Source organism: Lagopus leucura, unplaced genomic scaffold (genome assembly GCF_019238085.1).
Source record: "Lagopus leucura isolate 7727_CA_CO unplaced genomic scaffold, USGS_WTPT01 Super-Scaffold_100008, whole genome shotgun sequence".
Classification (NCBI taxonomy): Eukaryota; Metazoa; Chordata; class Aves; order Galliformes; family Phasianidae; genus Lagopus; species Lagopus leucura.
The window spans coordinates 35025929-35044470 of NW_024962265.1; the positions used below are offsets into that span (position 1 = coordinate 35025929).

General features: G+C 40.9%; 2 protein-coding genes across 2 annotated transcripts in view; both read left to right on the forward strand.

The window, feature by feature from the left end:
- Positions 1-1655, forward strand: part of TBC1D15 (TBC1 domain family member 15) — a 28014-nt gene extending 26359 nt beyond the window's left edge. Inside the window, exon 17 of the mRNA XM_042872707.1 lies at positions 330-1655. Coding sequence (XP_042728641.1) covers positions 330-530 — 201 coding nt within the window. The 3' untranslated portion in view covers positions 531-1655. The remainder of the gene's footprint in view (positions 1-329) is intronic.
- A 12414-nt stretch (positions 1656-14069) lies between these two features.
- The window catches only part of TPH2 (tryptophan hydroxylase 2), a 51021-nt gene continuing 46548 nt past the window's right edge, over positions 14070-18542 (forward strand). Inside the window, exon 1 of the mRNA XM_042872649.1 lies at positions 14070-14170. Within this exon, the coding sequence (XP_042728583.1) occupies positions 14072-14170 (99 nt within the window). The 5' untranslated portion in view covers positions 14070-14071. The remainder of the gene's footprint in view (positions 14171-18542) is intronic.

Here is an 18542-nt window from a genome sequence, read left to right on the forward strand (position 1 = left end):
GTAATTTGATGTGTGATGAGCTTAAGAAAGATGAGATGTAAGATCCGTTGCACTGAAAGAATACCAGATGAATACCATAATTCACTAGATAAAAATAATTTCAATAAGATAAAGTGTAATTTTAATCGTACTTGTATTTTGGAGATGAAAATCATTAATTGGTTATTGAGCTTTTCTTTCTCTGTCTGTTAAAGAAGCAGATGCAGAAAATGGTACTAATGCTGAGAGAGATGTTTGTAATACAGCTAAATTCAGATCAATTATTACTTTGGGGATGGGGAGCTTAATAATTAAAAAAATCAAATTAAATTTTCCCTTTGTGTTTATAGGAGTTGCCTCAAGCAGTTAGTGAGATCCTGGGGATGGAAACCAGTTCTGTAACACCGGATTCAGATACTGGAGAGGATGAAAGTGGAGCTGTGCTGAGCTGTCCTGTGTCTCAGAGTATCTCAACACCTGTAATCGCTGCCAATGGAACAAGAGAGAACACTCAACAGATGTCTGAGACACAGAGCTTGGCACCTGCGTAATTACAACTGATTAAATTGAAGAAGGACTTTACTGAGCACGTTGTCTCTGAGCACTTGAGAGATGGATATTTAAATTTAGTGTTGATTAAGCTTTAAGGTTGGAAAGAAAATCTGTACTGTAATGCTCTTGCATTAAAGCTTTACAACATGACTCAACTTAACTATTTTTGTAGTTTCTTCTACCAAATAGCCTTTTGTTTTCAATAACATTCCTTAATATTTTTGTAGCCAAGTGCATTTTCTTTTTCTGGTGAACTGGAAATGGATGGTGATCAAGGAAGAATTTGGAAATTATGCATTTGCTGAGCTTTCACACATTGATCTGAGACAGTGTGAGTTCTTTGATTTGAGCGGATCTGCAGTAGTCCAGCTGAAACTGCTGTACAAATTTTCAAGCTGAAGAGATGCTGATATGTTAAAAATAATTTTGTAAATGAATGAGTTTTCCCTCTTTCAAATGTTTACAAAAATACTTCTAAGTATTTGTTGCTGGTTGAATGTAGATTTGAAATGGACATTTTTACTTAGGCAGTTTAATGTCCAAATACTGAATTTTGTGTAACTGGGAGTGGATGAACAGTATATTTTTACATTAACATATCTTCACTTTATATATGCATATATATTTACACACATACACTATATACACAGATGTTTGTGAATACTAGAAGGATAGTCATATTTTCAATATCTGAATAAACGTGACTGTTCATTCATATGAATCAGTTTGGCCAAATTAATGCACAGCTCAAACCTGGGCTCTTTTTCAGAACTGTTTTCTAACTGAAGGTAGTTCATGTGAATACTTTCAGTCTTACATTTGAGGTAATTTTGCGATGGTTTCTTGCAAACTTTACTAATGTTTATCTTTGCTAATATATTAACTGATCAGTTAACTACTTACACTGTTTTTATGCCAAAATTATTTGCAGAATTAATAAACAGGTTATTAAAAAGTAATCACAGTTAACACTAATGCATTTTTTTGTATATGCAAAAGGCAGTGTGAGTTTATTCCATGCCATGCTGATGTCTTTGACGTTATGTGAAATTTAACATAACTGATAAAGTGTATTCATTATTTGGTAACTATTGTACATATTATAAAATAAAAATCAAAGCTAATTTAGTGTTTTTAATTAAATCGTATTTAATTAAACTAGAAAAAATCTAGTTGTCTCTTTGATGTAAGAATGTGAGACAGAGGGGACAGCTAACAACTGTTAGTCTGTTGGCATTGTGCATTCTGTGTAGCAAAGAGCAGTGGGAATATTTGCTTCTTACAGAGTGGTGTATGCCTTTCATCTGTAGCCTCTTGGTGGTGGATATGAAGGAGCTTTCTTTTCTGCAGCAGTCTGCTGTTACAAACATGACTTGTACCATCTAAAGCAAATACAAGCAATACAAAAGGGCTTTAATAGATGAATAAAGTTGTTACAACTATCTGAGACCCGATTAAACTTCCCACACCGGTTGTGAACAAACACTGAAGAGCTGAATCAGTACCAGCTTTGTTTTTAATATTGCCCATGTGCTATCTCTCATCAGTTAATAAGAGAACCTTATGTGTTTAAAAGTCAAGGATTCACAGCACAGCGAATCTGTGGCCTTTCATTTCCTGCTCAGGAAATTACTTGAAGCATCAGGCCTTTGTTCGGTGTGGAGCATTGTGCTTCTTGGCAGTTAATCTAATGTGGCACAGAATACGTAAAGGCTTTAGAATTTATATCATCAACACTGTGGCTCACATACACTGAGTTTCGGTATTTTTGGTGCACAGAATTCACTTTGAAGTGCATTTGTTAAATATTTTTGTGAAAAAGTGTTAAAATTAACCTAGGGAAGGGAAAGCTACAACTGAGATGTTGTGGGCAAGTCTGTCCATTAACTATGTGTGCGTCTTAGTTCTTTAGGGTATGCAGTCAACAAATGGAATATGTTCAAATCTCAAAGAAAATCCTAACTGAATGTTTAAATGTTTAGGAAAAGAATATTTCATCATAGAATGGCTTGGGGTGGAAGGAACCCAATGGTCATAAATCTACAACAGCCCACCACAGGCAGGGCCACCAACCTCCCCATTTAATACTAGACCAGGCTGCCAGGGCCCCATCCAACCTGGCCTTGAACACCTCCAGGGAGAGGGCAAAAAGAGTATTTAAGTGGGATTCTGTTATTTGCTAGCATTTTAATCATGCTTGATAAGAAATACTACAAAGCTTTGTTTAAAAAAAAAAAAAAAAGGATAGAAAGAAAAAGTGAAGTTTGTCTTTCTTTTTGGGGGGTAAAATTCTTTTCTCTTCATGGGACGTCAAGGATGAGAAAGTTGCCCCTGAACTACAGTGAGCAGCTATTGTGGAGTGTAGAAAGTGGTAAGCTTACTCTGCCTTCAGCAGTCAGGAGATGAATGCCCCCTTTTGTGTTCATTGCCTGTAGGTTCCTTCTTGCTCCCTTGCAGCTTGGAAAGGGCTGAAATCAGGAGGAACCTCATCCTCATGCTGGAATATAAGTGGCAATAATTGTAAACAGATTACTGCAAACCTGTTTTGTTTTCTAATGCTTGGACTTGAAGGCAATTTTTTATTTTTTATTTTTTGGTGGGGGGGGATATATTTAAAACTTAATACTTCTCAGTCTTGGTATTCAAATAGCATCTCTTCCAAAGTAAAGTTTATTTTTATGTACCCCTCAAGAGACGTTGCTCCCTGGCTAGCATAACTGGACAATTTTACTTGCTCAAAAGTAATTTCTTCAGGATTTTTGCTTCTGTTTGACAACAAGAAGTTACCTTAACAAAAAGGAGAATCTGCCAAAGGTTGATAGGAATTTGGACCAATGTGAACGTTTAATAGAATAGATTTGGTACTGGGAGGTCTAAAATGGTTACAGAAGGATGATATATTTGGTTACCTGTTGTAGTCATTCACGCTTCAGTTATACAGAATGAATTTAGCAAAGGTGTCCCTGTCCATCTGTCATCAGTGTATTTGCACCCAGCAAGTGTCACAGCCAGTGGTCTTCAAACCTATATCAGGTGCGGAGGTTTTGTATTCACTGTTGTGGGTGATTGAACGAAGGCTACATAACATGTTATGGTCCTGATTGCTTTAGGAACCTGGTGTGGAAATATTGTGATTTTGACTATATTAGCAATTTTTTTTTTTGCATCTGTAGTATAATTAAAATGAAGGCAGTCAATGAGCCCAGCTTTGTTGCTAACAATTTCTTCATGGCATATTTGCGCTTTTCTGGTGGACAAACTAATGATGTTGATAGTGCTTCTTCAGCTGCTCTAAGGGATTTTTTTTTCTCCTTTCTTTTCCCCCACATATTCCGTGCTGAAATATGTTTTTGCTCCCAGTCAGCCTAAGCAGTGAGATTCCTCACTGGTTCAGGTGCAGATTACTGAGCACCTAAGCAAATCTCCACTGCAGAAAATTGTCAGCAGTAAAAGGTATCCTTGGAGCTTTCTGAGATAATGTTTTAGTTCAAAATATGTTTTGAGACACTTTTTTTTTTTTTTCACTTTCCTGAAATGATTTTTGTTACTAAAATTGAAGAAAAAAGATTTTATTGTAAATGAGTTGGCATTCAGTATTTAGTCCATAAACAGAATTCTTGGTAGCACTAGCACAATTGATGCATACTGTAGTGTAATGCAAGTGAAGCCTGACCAAGTTGGGAACCAAGTCTGTAGGCAACATCTCTGCTCTCCTCAAAAGGATCCTTGTTAGACAGCAGGGGAAAACGCTAATGAAGTTATTGGTGTTTTAAAAGTGCATCTGAGAATTGGTTGACAAAGTGGGTTGTGAGGAAAAACAATCAGTTTTGATTAACACTCTTATACAGATACAGCTTAAAATAGAAGTTAGCTGGTTCATGGGCTGTAGGAAGCTGTCTGGTAATGTTATTTTTCTGTAGCTGACTAAATATCTTGGAATATATTTTCCAGCCTTTTGGCTGCTTTCTGAACACTTTGAGATCATGCTTGGTGCCACCTCCATCTGTGTGAAAGTGATGACAGAGGTCAGCACTTGTTCATACAGGAGAAATTCTCTGAGATGCTCTATGGATGGTGTGCCTAAGGCAGGCATCCCAACCCTTGGTTCTGCTCATGCAGTTCGGCACCTGAATTTGAAGCACGTACTGCATGTGAGCATCAGTAAGATGCATACCTAACCTAGCAGACAGATTTCATATGCATGTGCAGTTATGTTTGATTTAAAGATGCTTTCAAATGCTTTTCTTCTAATGGTGTTAAAAAAAAACAAAATGAATTATGTTTCATGTTTAGTAGGACCTGATAATGTCTGCTATTCAATTAAGCGTTATAATGTCACTGCATTGCAGGCCTTGTATATGTTCAGCTTTAATTTCACTTTTCATTTAAGTGGGGATTTTAACCATAAACATTTTGCAGAGAATGTGTGCTATATTTTCACATTAAATAGCCGTATCTTTGCACAAATTGAATTTCCTGATGCATTCTAAACAAAAAAATAATTTGTAGGATGTCACTTTTTACCTCATCCCAAATAAATGTCAGAATTGAGTCAATATGTATTTCAAACTCCATGTAATTCAAATAAATTAAGTCTTCCAGATGGGTTATGTTTTGAAGGAACTGGATTATAATGTAAGTTTTGATTATATAGGATACACACCCTACTGTAACGTTAGTTCTTATGCCTTTCAGATATATTTCTAACGAACTGTAGGGCCCTGTTGTGTAGAAGCAAACTTTTTGCCCAGGCAAAGAGAGACTGCTGGCCACACTGTTCCTCTGGCTGACTCCAGCAGAGTGCCCATCCAGGCTCCCTCTGGAGATGGGTATGGAGGAAGGTGGAAATACTCATGGATGGAGACAATGGCAGTTTAACAGGGAAAGCAAAAGGTGCTCCTGCAAGCAAAGCATTACGAGGATTTCATTATCTACGTCCACAGGCAGGCAAATGTCCAGCTGGTGCATGGAAAGCAGGGCCTCAGCACGTGTGGACAGATAACACTGTGACTGCACATGTCCCTGCTTCCTCCTCCTCTCCCTGCGCTTCTCTGGCTGAGCACAGCGTCATACAGCAAGGGATGTCCCTTCGGTTGGATTGAGCCAGCTCCTGGCTGTGTGTTCCTAACCTTGTGCCCACCCCTTGATTAAGAGGAGACAAGGCCTCAGTGCTGCACACAGCCTGCTCAGACGGAGCCAGAATATCAGTGTTACCAGCAGTGTACAGCTGCAAATCTAAAGCACAGCACCATAGGGGCTGCTATGGGGAAAGCTCACTCCATCCCGGCCAGACACAGTATGAAATGATGACGGCCACTCTTCGTCTTGTGGTGTCTGACCTTGAGCTAGAAATAAATTAATCCTTTCTCTTGAAGTTGACACTTCTTAAATGGTCATTTAGATTTGATACAGAAACGATTGTATTACACAGAAGCAACTTGTATTCAGTTGTTCTGTTTTATGTCATAACTCCACATAACACCAGAAAGTTCTCCCATAGGCTTCTGGTGATTGAATCCTAGATGGAATCGTGCTTTGAGTTGTGTGAGCATGGGCCAGCTTTGGGTGTTGGTGTTGGAGAGCTTTCCACGTGCTCTTCTGATTTGACTTTTAAAGTTACTGACATAGGAGACCAAGGTCTTTAACATACAGGCACTTGGGTTCAAAGTCCTGGTAATTCTTCCAGCAGCAAACCAGTATGACTATTGCTAGAGAAAGTGTCAGTCCTGATTCCTTGCTCTCTCCCTTGCACTGCTGGCTTGCTTGTGCTGGCGGGATCCATTTGTGCAGGTGTGCAGTGGATCACGTAGAGGACCTGATATATTTCAGAGCTAAATACCTCTTGTCTCCAATCATACTGCACTTTTTTTCACTGTGTGTATACACCTGGATATGTGCATACCTATATTTATTAAAATCATGGATTTGCAATACTGGAAGGCACTTCTAAAAGCTCATGAACAATAGATTAGTGAGTATCCCCTGTTGGAAGGTGTATCTTACATCTGCTAGCTGCTTGTCTAATCTCTTCAAGGCTTCCTGTAAGGTTGCATCTACAGCCTCTGCAGGCAACTGTTCCGTGGCCCTTGCTCTTGCTGTTAGAAGCCTTTGCTGTACGGTGAATCTTCTGCTCTCCATACTGACATGGAAACATTTTTTTCCTTCCAGCAATCTTCTATGTTCCTAGTTTTGTCTTTACTTCTGCTTAGGACAAACATAATTGGAATAACTTCTTTTTTTTTTTCTTTTTTTTTTTTTCCTGTACCAATCATTTTTCTTTCTACCATCCAGACAAGTGTTGGTCCATATAATTTATTTTCCCCACTGTTGAGATGTAAACCAGACATAGAAGCTTGAATGAGATTACCTGCATTGAACAGGATTGGAGGTTATCTTTGTAAATATGGCAGAATCTTACTTAAACACTTATGTATGTTTGTATGTTTTGTGTATTGTATGCCTCCAGGTAGAGTGAATGGTGATGATTTTCTGCAACCTCTGACTCCCTTGATGTGAGTTCTGCCTTCTCGTAATTGTGTAGCTGGTCTACAAGAAGCTCCCCAACAACACACATCCAAGATCTGCTTAATTTTTTTAACTGCTAAGCACCTCCAAGTTAAGTATAGTAGAAAGTTAAGGGTGGCCACTACATGGTCTGCTACACAGTGTAGGAATGGGGACAGGTACTTGTGTCTCTCCTGTTCCTTACACCCTTCCATTTAACAGCAAACCTGCCCTTTTGTCTAATCTATTTCATCTTTTCCTTATCTGTCTTGGGAGAATGTTATGAGACTATGCCAAATGCTTCACTACCGCCAAGATTTATGACGTGAATTGTTTTGCCTCGATCCACAGGACTGTCATAGAAGGAAATGAGATTAGCTTGACTCAGTCTGTTCTCGGCAAATCCTTCTTGACTGTTTAATCATCTGTTATCTTTTAGGTGCTTACAAATAATACTACTGTTTTTTCAAAAGAAAAAAAAAAAATTAGACAGATTTATAAGTCTTCAGCCCTTCCTCCCACATATCTTTTCAAAGATTTATGTCATTTTGGTCTTTTCTGAGTCTTTTGCCACCTCTCCATTCTCTGAGTTCTCAAAACAATTATTGATGGCAGAGATTTAATGAGTCTATTCTGCTAGCATGGTTTCTGTGCCAAGCCATTCATTATCATCAGACTTACCCAACTATTCTCCAATGTTGTTTTATCCTGCAAAAAGCTGAGAGCTTATCTCTCTGTCCCTGCTATTAAATATGATAGACCACTAGTCACAGTGGATTTCTTCAGCAAAGAATAATTAAAAAACAAAAACAAAAACAAAGCATTAAATACTTAGGCCATTTAAAATTATTTATTGTCTTGTCATTTTCTTGTGTTCAGTTGTGGGGTAATACTTTGATTTTTTTTTTTTTTTTCCTGACTGCTACTGTATTTATAGAAAAAATCATAGTCTTTTGAGGTACTATAATAATTACTATGAATTTTTGTACTACAGCTTTTATAGAATCATAGAATCATAAAATCAATCAGGTTGGAAAAGACCTTAAAGATCATCAAGTCCAACCACAACCCAACCATACTACCCTAACTAACAGCCCTCCACTAAATTATGTCCCTGAGCACCACATCCAAACGGTTTTTAAACACATCCGGGGATGGCGACTCAACCACCTCCCTGGGGAGCCAATTCCAGTGCTTAACATCCCTTTCTGTAAAGAAGTGTCTCCTGACATCCAACCTAAACTTACTCTGGCACACCTTGAGGCCATTTCCCCTCGTCCTGTCACCTGCCACCAGTGAAAAGAGACCAAGCCCACCCTTAGACATTGGAAGAGAGCAGTAAGGTCTCCCCTCAGCCTCTTTTTCCCCAGACTAAACAGCCCCAATTCCTTCATTCTCTCCTCATAGAGCACATTCCCCAAGCCCTTCACAAGCCTTGTTGCTCTTCTTTGGACCTGCTCCAGCACCTTCTTCAGCATCTTGCACATCAACGTGTTATGCTATTCATATTTAAAAGCTCAGTCCTAATTTTCATCTTCTGCATGTAACATTTTTGAATAGGCAGCAACGAAACTAATGATTTATAATGCTAGTAGTATCATAGTAGTACTAGTACTAAAAGTGTAGTAGAGGACTGCACTCTCTCTTCAGTGAAATAGTTTCCCAGATGAACTTCTAACTTCTACCTTTAGTGAGTGCTGTAGGTTAGCCCAAATGGGGAGCTAAGCCTCAGTAGAACAGGGAAGAGGTAAAAGTAAGAAAACTTATGGGTCAAGATAAAGCTTATTAGATAAAGCAATAGATGTGTGCATAAATAAAGCAAATACAGAATTCATTCACTACTTTGCATCAGCAGGCAGATGCTCAGCTGTTTCCAGTAAAGCACAACTTCATCATGTGTAACCACCTGGGAAAATGAATGCCATTAACTCCAAATGTCCCATCTCTCTCCTCTTTTCCCATATTTTTATTGCTGGTCATTATATTACATGGTGTGAGATAGCCCTTAGGCCTGTCAGGGTCAGTTGTTCTGACTGTGTTTCCTCTCAGCTTCTTGTACACCACAACCTACTCACTAACAGGGCAGTGTGAGCAGGAAAGGCCATGATGATGTGTAAGCATCCCCCAGCAATAGTAAAGCACTGGTGTGCTAACAACTTGATTTTGATTACAAATCCAAAATGCAGCACCTTATGAGTTATTATGAAGAAAACTAACCCTACTCAAGCCAAAACCAGTAGCAGAAGGAAAGAACTGTCTTTCTACACTGGGTTTCCTTTTTTTAGAAGGCTGTAATAACACTGAATTTTAGATCTTTTTCAGAAATTCTCCATTTCTGCATTCTTTTCTGACCTCTCTTTTGCTAAAGACAATGCAATCCCCACTCTGCATAATATTTTCAACACATTCCTCACTGCTGGCTCATATCCAATCTATGAGAGTTTTCTCTTTTGTTGTTTTCTTCCAAATCCTGAACCAAATTTTATCACCTGTATTTCCATATCTTCCTAGTCAGTCTATCATTTGGTAGATACCAAACATGAGCTGTTGGTGAATTAAAATCCCCTTACTGCTATTAGAACTTGGGATAATTTTGTTAGCTGCTTGAAAAACTCTGCCTCTTTCACCTTCATGACTTAAAAATAAAATCTATGTTTGCATCACGCGTTTCTCATTTAGAGAAATGTACATAAGAGTTAGCATGTCCATCTTTGGTAACCTGGGAATTGTACATCTTTCCTTCCTTGTTGAAGAAGCCCCTTGGTTAGTCCTCTTGTAAATGATTTCACAAAGCCCTGTGTAAATTATGATTTGGTTATGTTATAAGAATTCAATTTTCTGCTTGTGTCATCATCTCTTGCAGTAATAATAGATGTGTCTGTTCTTATTCTCCCTGCACTTCTGACCTTTTATTGAGTTAATATTCTTCTTTCAATTTTTAGATCTCTGTGATGTCTACCTTTGTTTATGCCTCTTTTGATACTTCTCCATAGCTTCATTTCTTTCTGACATGATGACTTGGAAGTTCTCCTTCCCACTGTAGGAAGCCTGTAGACAAAGACTTCATGGTGATCTGGCAAGCAGAGATAAATTCAGATTAATTCTTGGTGTACACAACCGTAGTCTGGGTTGCATCAAGAGAAGCATGATCAGCAGGTCAAAGCAATTCTGCCCCTGTACTCTGCTCTTGTGAGATCTCATCTGAAGTACTGTGTCCAGTTCTGATGCCCCTAGCACAAGAAGGACATGGAGCTGTTGGAGCAGGTCCAGAGGAGGGCCACAAAGATGATCAGAGGGCTGGAGCACCTCCCTTAAAAAAACAAGCTGAGAGAGCTGGGGCTCTACATCCTGGAGAAGAGAAGGCTCCAGAGGCACCATATAGTGGCCTTCCAGTTCCTGAAGGGGCCTACAGGAAATCTGGGGAGGGACATTTTAGAAGGGCGTACAGCAGTGGGACAAGGGAAGAAGGCTTTATCCTGGAAGAAGGTAGATTTAGGCTAGATATCAGGAAGAAATTGTTTACTGTGAGGATGGTGAGACACTGGAACAGGTTGCCCAGTGTTGCTGTGGATGTCACTCCCTGGAGATGTTCAAGGCCAGGCTGGATGGGGCTGTGAGCAACCTGGTCTAGAGGGAGGTGTCCCTGCCTACAGCAGGGGGGTTGGAACTGAATGATCTTAAGTGTTCTTTTCAGCCCCAACCATTCTATGATTCTACTGTGCACTGTGAATTTTATCTTCCTGCTAAAATCAAATGGAAGGACTCATCATTGCTAGTATATGTCATGAAACTATTGCAAACTATTTTACAAACAGATTTAAGAAAAGCTATGCTGAAAAGGACAGTCAGTGCCTCTAAGAAGAAGAAAATGATTGAAACTTGAAAACACCCCACAGATCTATTTCAATTTTAGAGCTAATTTTCCACTTGAATTCTGTGTTTCTTACATAATATACATTTTAGGAGTTCAGTCAACTGTGACTTTGTTCTCCCGTAACAGGAAGGAAAATGTGCGTAAACTAGAGATCTTAGAGTTACTTGACTTCTGATTATAGGCAATAAGAAGACTTTTAGAAATGAAAGTGAGCTTATCCCTGTGTGCTAGAAAGGTACATTTATTTCTTACTGTAAACATTAAGTGCATCTTCCAAAGTAAGACTGCCGTGTGGCACTCTGAAATATGTTACAGAATAGGTATTTCTGAATAGCTACTTCAGTGAACTTACAGAGCAATACTGTCATGTGGCACTCTGAAATACGTTATAGAATAGATATCTTTCAATAGCTACTTCAATGAATTTTTTTCTTCAAATTTTTTTCTTTTCTTTTCCTTTTGAACAGCAATTTTAAGTTTTTACTTGGTTTATGTATACGGAACTGTGAACTACAGAGAAATGGATTGATCTCTAAACAAACCCTCTAGCTTAGCACTATTCCCAGAGCCATATATCAGCTCTATTTTAGTGTGACTTGAACAAAGGAACAAACATTTTCAGTCTATAAATGTGTGTCCTTCAATGTAACTTGTATGGAAAAGTCCACCTACAGAATGAGTTGCAAAATAATACTTTCTTGTCAATCTCTTTGTGGCAGTCACGGGGAGTCAGTGTGGCTAAAACAGTTGAACCACACATCTCGTGCCTACCTGTTCATAGCTCATGCCAACACAACACACTGTTGTTTGTTTTGCATTCACAAGTCATTCTGAAGAGGTTATGACAGACAGAAAATCTTTGCCATGATCCAGCCACCAGACAGAGCTGTGATCATTAGCAAGGCTGAGGGTAGCAGGGTCATCTCAGATTTGTGTGGTGTCGAGCTGCAGAACTAGCATCTAGCAGCAGATAAAATTGCGCTCTGTCATCATGATGGAGAAAAACCTGCTCAGTAGAGTTTGTTGTCATCACTGGAACATTTGGAGAATGCTAAGCAATATGTCTCCTGCAAATTGTTCAATAGCAGGAATGATGTCTGGGTATCTCAGGCACAGCCAACAGGAATATCAAAATCCAAAGACTTGTCTTGTGTTCCTATGATTAAAAATAATGAATAAACATGAAAGAGAGTATTTCTTGGTAACTTTGGGTATGAGACAGAACTAACACCTGCATCACTAACATCCATCCATCTAACACTGCAACACTAACATCCATCCTTCCCTCAACTAGAAAAATTAAACAAAACTTTGTGGGTTAGCAAGACAAAAATGATTGATTTCCATTACAGGAGCAAGTAAGAGAACCAAGTATTATGCAATTTTATTGTCAAGCAAAAGGAAGAACCATTATTACATGCAGCAGCTGTGATCCCAACTCAGTCCTGAATATCAGGCATACGTTTCCATTTTACGAAAGGGCTCATCCGTGTGACAAGGGCTGATTTAGACTTGAAACTCTTGCTGGTTTGTTAGTTGTGGTAAATGATCTCATCATGCAAAATCATCATGATCTCATCATACAAAACACTATAAAACTTCCTGTTGTCCTTTTGAGATGGTCTCTTTTTATGACCAAAAAGGGTTCCTCAGAGACGCAGGTATGTAAATGTTAGGTAAAAGATAGTGAGTCTAGCAAGGATAGAGACACTGACTTTACGTAAAGTGAGCACGCTAAAGCTGAGCCTTAGATGTAGCACAAAACATAGCACCATGAGAACTAGGCCTTTCTGCTACTTTCCTTGAGTAGCTCTCTGCTCAGTCTTTCAGCTTCAGAGTCTGATTTTAACTTTTCATTCTTAATCCATGTGATCTTTGCATGCATGTGAATGCCATGAGATGCCAACTAGGGCTGCTGCAGGGAAGGCACCACTAGAGACTTCCAAGGGGAAGCAGTGACCATTTTACCCGGTGCTTCAGAACAGAGAAAAGTGAGCACGTATTTGAACAAACTTACTGACACAGCATTCCCAATCCAGCTGTGGTGTTTGGTTTACACTGTACAGCTTACTCAAAGTAGCCAGTGGAAAAGTTTTGGAAAGTGAGAGATGTGGAGAGGGGAAAAATAGGAAGAAAAAGTGACAACAGCAAGTGACAAAACGAGTATTAGTTTTCAGTATGCGGGTATAAGAGAAATAAAAGATCCTAAAACTATTTCACAAGTAGTCAAGTTATTGTCTTAGCAATTACTTTCTGCTCATTTACAATTTGTGAGGCTCTATAGGCTTGATATTAAGTAGGAAGCAAATTCTTTAGAAAAAACCTTTACCCTTGAGACATAAGCAACTCAGAGACAGGTGAAGCTGTCCAATACGAAAACAGACCTGGAGGATCCATACTGGACTGTTTCACCTCCGTAGATAATTAATTGCTTTATTGATGTTGTGCTTAGAAGAAAATCTTATGATCAAGCCTGGCCCTTATATAGCTGAGGTAGAAAACAGCTGTTGCTGCCTCGGCTAAAAACCTTTCTCCAATTAAGCATCCTTTTTCAGTGGAAGTACTCTTTCCATGTCATCAATCGCGCTCTAATACAGAAGGTTTGTTAAGCCTTTCATTATAAGACAGATCTCCTACCCCTTAATGCTTCCTCTCTGAACCTACCTACATTTTTCACTGAAGAACATAAAAAAAAATGAGGAAAGATGAGTTTCTACATCAAAGAATTCCTCACATCAAAGCCGACGTGGAAATACCTCCGTGCAACTTTCCACTCCTTTTATTTATTTATCGTTGGTGTTGTACTGAGGCCCGCTGTCCCCGCGTCCACACATGCTCCCCAGGGCCACCTGCATCCCGGCTGCCCAAAGCCGGCTGGTGGGGCTCCTAACACGGGGTGGTTTGGGGTTCTGCGGTTGGGTTCAAGGCGGGCCACCACGGTGGGCTATTCACTGAGTATCACTGAGATGTGAGGAGCTGCAGGCGCTGCCCCGAGGCTCTGCGGATGAGGTAAGCGAGGCCGAGGGCGCCCGCCCGCACACGGCTCCGTCAGCGGCGTCGGGTCCCCCCTCGGCGGCTTTCCGTCAGCCCCCGCGGGGCCGGATAAAAGGCGGCGCGGCGAGCGAGGAGCAGAGCGTGGCGCTGCCCCGCCTGGCCGGTCCCATGCAGCCCGCCATGATGATGTTCTCCAGCAAATACTGGGCGCGGAGGGGCTTCTCGCTGGACTCGGCCCTGCCGGAGGAGCGCCCCGGCGGCCTCACCGTAAGTGGCGGGGCTGGGACAGAAGCGGCGGGGGGATCCGGAGGTAGGGCAGCGAGCTGCCGGCCCGCGGGCTTAACTTTGCGGCCGCAGGCATCGCTGGCGGCTGCTGAGAATCCAACGGGTGCTGCTTCCCAGCGCTGCCGCGAGGGTGTCCTCAAACAACAGCGAAAGTTTCGCTAGGAAGGCATGCACGGAGGGTGAGCCGCGCTGCTGCAGCGCTCTCAGAGCACGGGAGCCCAGCACAGCTGTTCCCGAGCGCCAAGGCTGTGTCAGAGCGCTTACAAACCTCGCAGCGTGACTCTTGAAACGTGTTTGATGGCAGCAAGCGGCGGTCGGAACGGTGCTCGTGGGGAGCAGCGGTGCAGCCGGACCGCTAATCGGCTCCGAGTAGGCTTACGCTGTCTGTAACGGGTGCTGATGGTCTCATCCGCTCTGAATGGGGTGAACGTTTCGGGTTTTCAAAACTCAGAGCCCATAAAGTTGTATGTCAGACCTGCAGCGTGTGGGGGCTTTGGGAATTTGAGTCGAACCCACGGGATGTGCTTGCTTGTACCAGTTGTGAACTGGCCTTACAAGAAACGTGTAATATCCTTGTTTGTGTGTGCTTTATTTCTGTCAGAAATGTTGAATTAAATGGGATCTGTCTGTTTTACATATTTTGTTTGAGTTACTTTGAGTTATTCTGTAGCTTACTCCTTTGCTCCTGAGTACCTGCACTTGCTCCAGGCAACTCATTTTCATTAGGATGGTTGATCTGCTTACCATTAAAACACTTTATAATTAAATAATAGGCATGGCTGATAAGATTTGAGCTCTTGCAATATCATAGCCTCTTCAGTTGGGCTTGTGATGATTAGCTAATCTGGTTTTCTTACACTCAAGAGAGGCTTTCAGTCATCACTTCAGGTAATGCTTGTTTTGAAGTAGTGCTGAACCTTAGGCAGTCCTGGAGGGTCCCAGGTGCCCTTGTGTCCCTGAGGAATCAGTGGTACTGAGGTTCTCAGGATGACTGTGATCCTCTGTGTGTAGCTTCCTGGAAACAGCTTACAGTGAAGAAGCATGGATGCTATATAAACAGCATCTGTGCACTTCATATAGATGAAAACTGCTCATCCAAATCCCAGATATTGTTGAAGTTAAAGCCAAAGTGACCTTCCACTAGACTGTCCCCAAGCAAACCCCTCAGCAGGAAGAACCATATAAGCTCAATTGCTAAAAAAGTAAATGTGTTTGAGTGTCTTCACAAGCAGAATTACTTTTTCCAAATGGTTTAAGTATGATCTGATAAATGATAAGAGACCACAGAGACCTTTGAGTATGTGGTAGGGGTAGTTTAACCTGTGCTATTTTAAGTTGTTGCTTTTAGTAAGAAGATGCATTTCAACTAGCCCTTCTTTTAATTCAGTGCATTCTTGTGCTTTTTATGTATGTGTGTATATATATACACACATACATATATATATATATATGTCCAGTGGGAGCTGAATATCCAGTGGTCTCACGCAGCAGAGGGAGGTACCTCAAAGTGGACTGGGATCACGTAAAAAAGCAAACTAGTTTAACATGTGCCGTATGGCTGTGTTGAGAGGGTGTGATGCAAATATCTCATCTCTGTCAGCAATATTTAGTGCTAAGAAAGCTATCTCAATTAATCCAGCTTGGAAAAGGAATTAGACTAAACTTTACTAATCTCTTTTTCCTGGGACAAAAAGCTCCTTATGAAACATAATGTTTTTTGGAAAGCACAGGGAGACTTTAGTAAAGCCCATCGCCCTAGACAGAGCCACAGACATCCTGCACGTGGGATAACCCACCTTGGCAGCTCTAAGAAAACAGGAATAGATACTTGGCTTTAACCAAGAATTGAGACCTGTTCAAAGAATGGGTGGAATTTTTGATTGTTTTCTACAGTTTACAAAGAACTGTTAGTAGTTGTGGAATTGTTGTGTATGTCTCTTAGTTTCTAAGTTTGTGTCTTTTAGTGACCATATTAGAGGTGATACTGTTGTTTAGAAAGTGGTGAGCATCTCACTGAGGACAGCATTTCTCTGAGTCACAACTTGGTTGGAGAATGCAGGCTGGTTTTTGAAAATCATGGTCAGTATTATCAGAACTGTCTACAGAGCTTATAGAGCCCAACTTACTGTTCTGTTGCATCTCAACAGAATTTAAGTTCACTGAAAAAAGTCCACATTTCTTGGAAACTACTGGATGAGGCAAACCTCATTTGAAGCAAAGTTTTCACCTTCTTGATTAAGAGAAGATCGTAGATTTCTCAGGAGAAATGACATTACACAGCAACTGTACTACAACAGATAGCATAAAATTTAAATTTTAAATTTAATGAGCATGGCTGATCAGTAAACCCCAGCAATGGAAGAAGGTTCAGCAGTGATGGGTAGGAGGATGTGCCTGTGAAGCTCAATGAATAAGGCTGAATGTGAGTGACCACAGCATTTGCAGAAAGCTAATCTTATCTTGGTGGGTACCAGGGAGTGGCCTTTGCTTTAGATACATGGCTGCCCTCAGTTACATAGATTAACTGTTGATTTAGATATCTCTCCAGAATTTGAATGACTCCTTGAGTTAAGCCTGACCAGTATGGTGGAAGTGAATACATGGCTCAGCCCAGTATGGGTATGAAAACTACATCACTAATAGGATAACAGCAGGGAGATCAGTGGCCTTAATCCATTTATTCATTTCTGGTGACCAGGTACACCCAGCATAGTGACGGTGAGCACAAGATCAGAGAAGCATGGAGTTGTTTGAGTTGGAAAGGACCTTTAATGACCATCTGGTCCAGCTCTCCTGCAGTGAACAGGGATACCTACAGCTAGAACAGGTTGTTCAGACACTGGTCCAGCCTGACCTTGAATGTCTTTGGGGATGGGGTATCCACCACCTCTCTGGGCAACCTGTTTGACTGCCTCACTGCCCTTATTGTAAAAAAAAACAAAAAACAAAAAGCCTTTTTTTCTTACATCCAGTCTGAATCTCTCTGTTTGAAACTGTTTTCCCTTGTCCTATCACAACAGACACTGCTAAAGAGTCTGTCCCCTTCATCCTTATAGCCCCCCTCGTCCTCCCCCCCCCATTAGGTACTGTAAGGCTGATCTCAGGTCTCCTAGAGTGTTCTCTTTTCTAGGCTGAACAGCCCCAGCTCTCTCAGCCTGTCCTTACAGGGAGGTGTTCCATCTCCTAGACCATTTTTGTGCTACTCCTCTAGGCATGCTCCAACGTGTCCATGTCTCTCATTTACTGAGGGCTCCAGATCTGGACACAGTATTCCAGATGAGGTCTCACCAGTGCAGAGTCAAGGGGGCAGGATCACCTCCCTCAACCTGCTGGTCACACTGCTTTTGATGCAGCCAAGGATAAGGTTGGCTTTCTGGGCTGCAAGGGCACATTGCAGGCTTGTGTTCAAGTTCAAGTTGTTAGCCACCAGTATCTCCAAGTCCTCTTTGCTAGGTCTGTGCTCCATCTTTTCATCCCCCAGCTTGTACTGATAGCAGGGGTTGCCGTGACCCACGTGCAGGACCTTGCACTTGAATGTGTTGAACATTGTGAGGTTCTCCTGGGCCCATAGCTGGAGCCTGTCTAGGTCTCTTTGACAGGCATCCTGTTCTTCGGGCATGTCAAAAGTACAACACAGCTTGGTGTTGTCAGCAAACTTGCTGATGGTGCACTTGATACCGCTGTCCATGTCATTGATGAAGGTGTTAATGAGGCTTGGTCCCAGTACTGACCCCTAAGGGACACGACTTGTCACTGATCTCCATCCACACGTGGAGACATTGGGCACCATTCACCGAGAGTGATCTCACAACTAGTAATAGACAGACCAGTAATGCAAATAACACTGACGTTGTGATTAAACGGTTTACTGAGACTGCAGCTTTTTGCCAAGTATCACTTGCATTTGTAGTCTGTTTTCAGTGTGTTAAGTATCACTGCTAAATCTGAATTCCTGTGTAACATCACACATCGTCTGTTAAGAACGTTTCGTACTAAGCATTATGCACCCCATGTGTGGAACATCTAAAAGCAGCTGGTCAGAGAGTATTGGACTCTTGACAATAGATAATACAGAAGTACAGACCAGTATAAATCATCTTGGACTGATTTAGAGATAGAATAGCATCACTGCAATTAGTGGTTTTGTGGTAATTCAGACCATCATCTCCTTTTGCTTTCCTTATTAGTCTTGATAGCATGGCCCTAAAAAGTCAATATATATCCTGTGTATATGTATATCTGTGATTCTGGTTTCAGGTAAATAAATTAACTTTTAAATTAAGTCTGGATAGGTTCAATTCAGCTATTTTCTGATGAAAGTTTCTCTTTATGTAATATGTCTTACTTTTGGGAA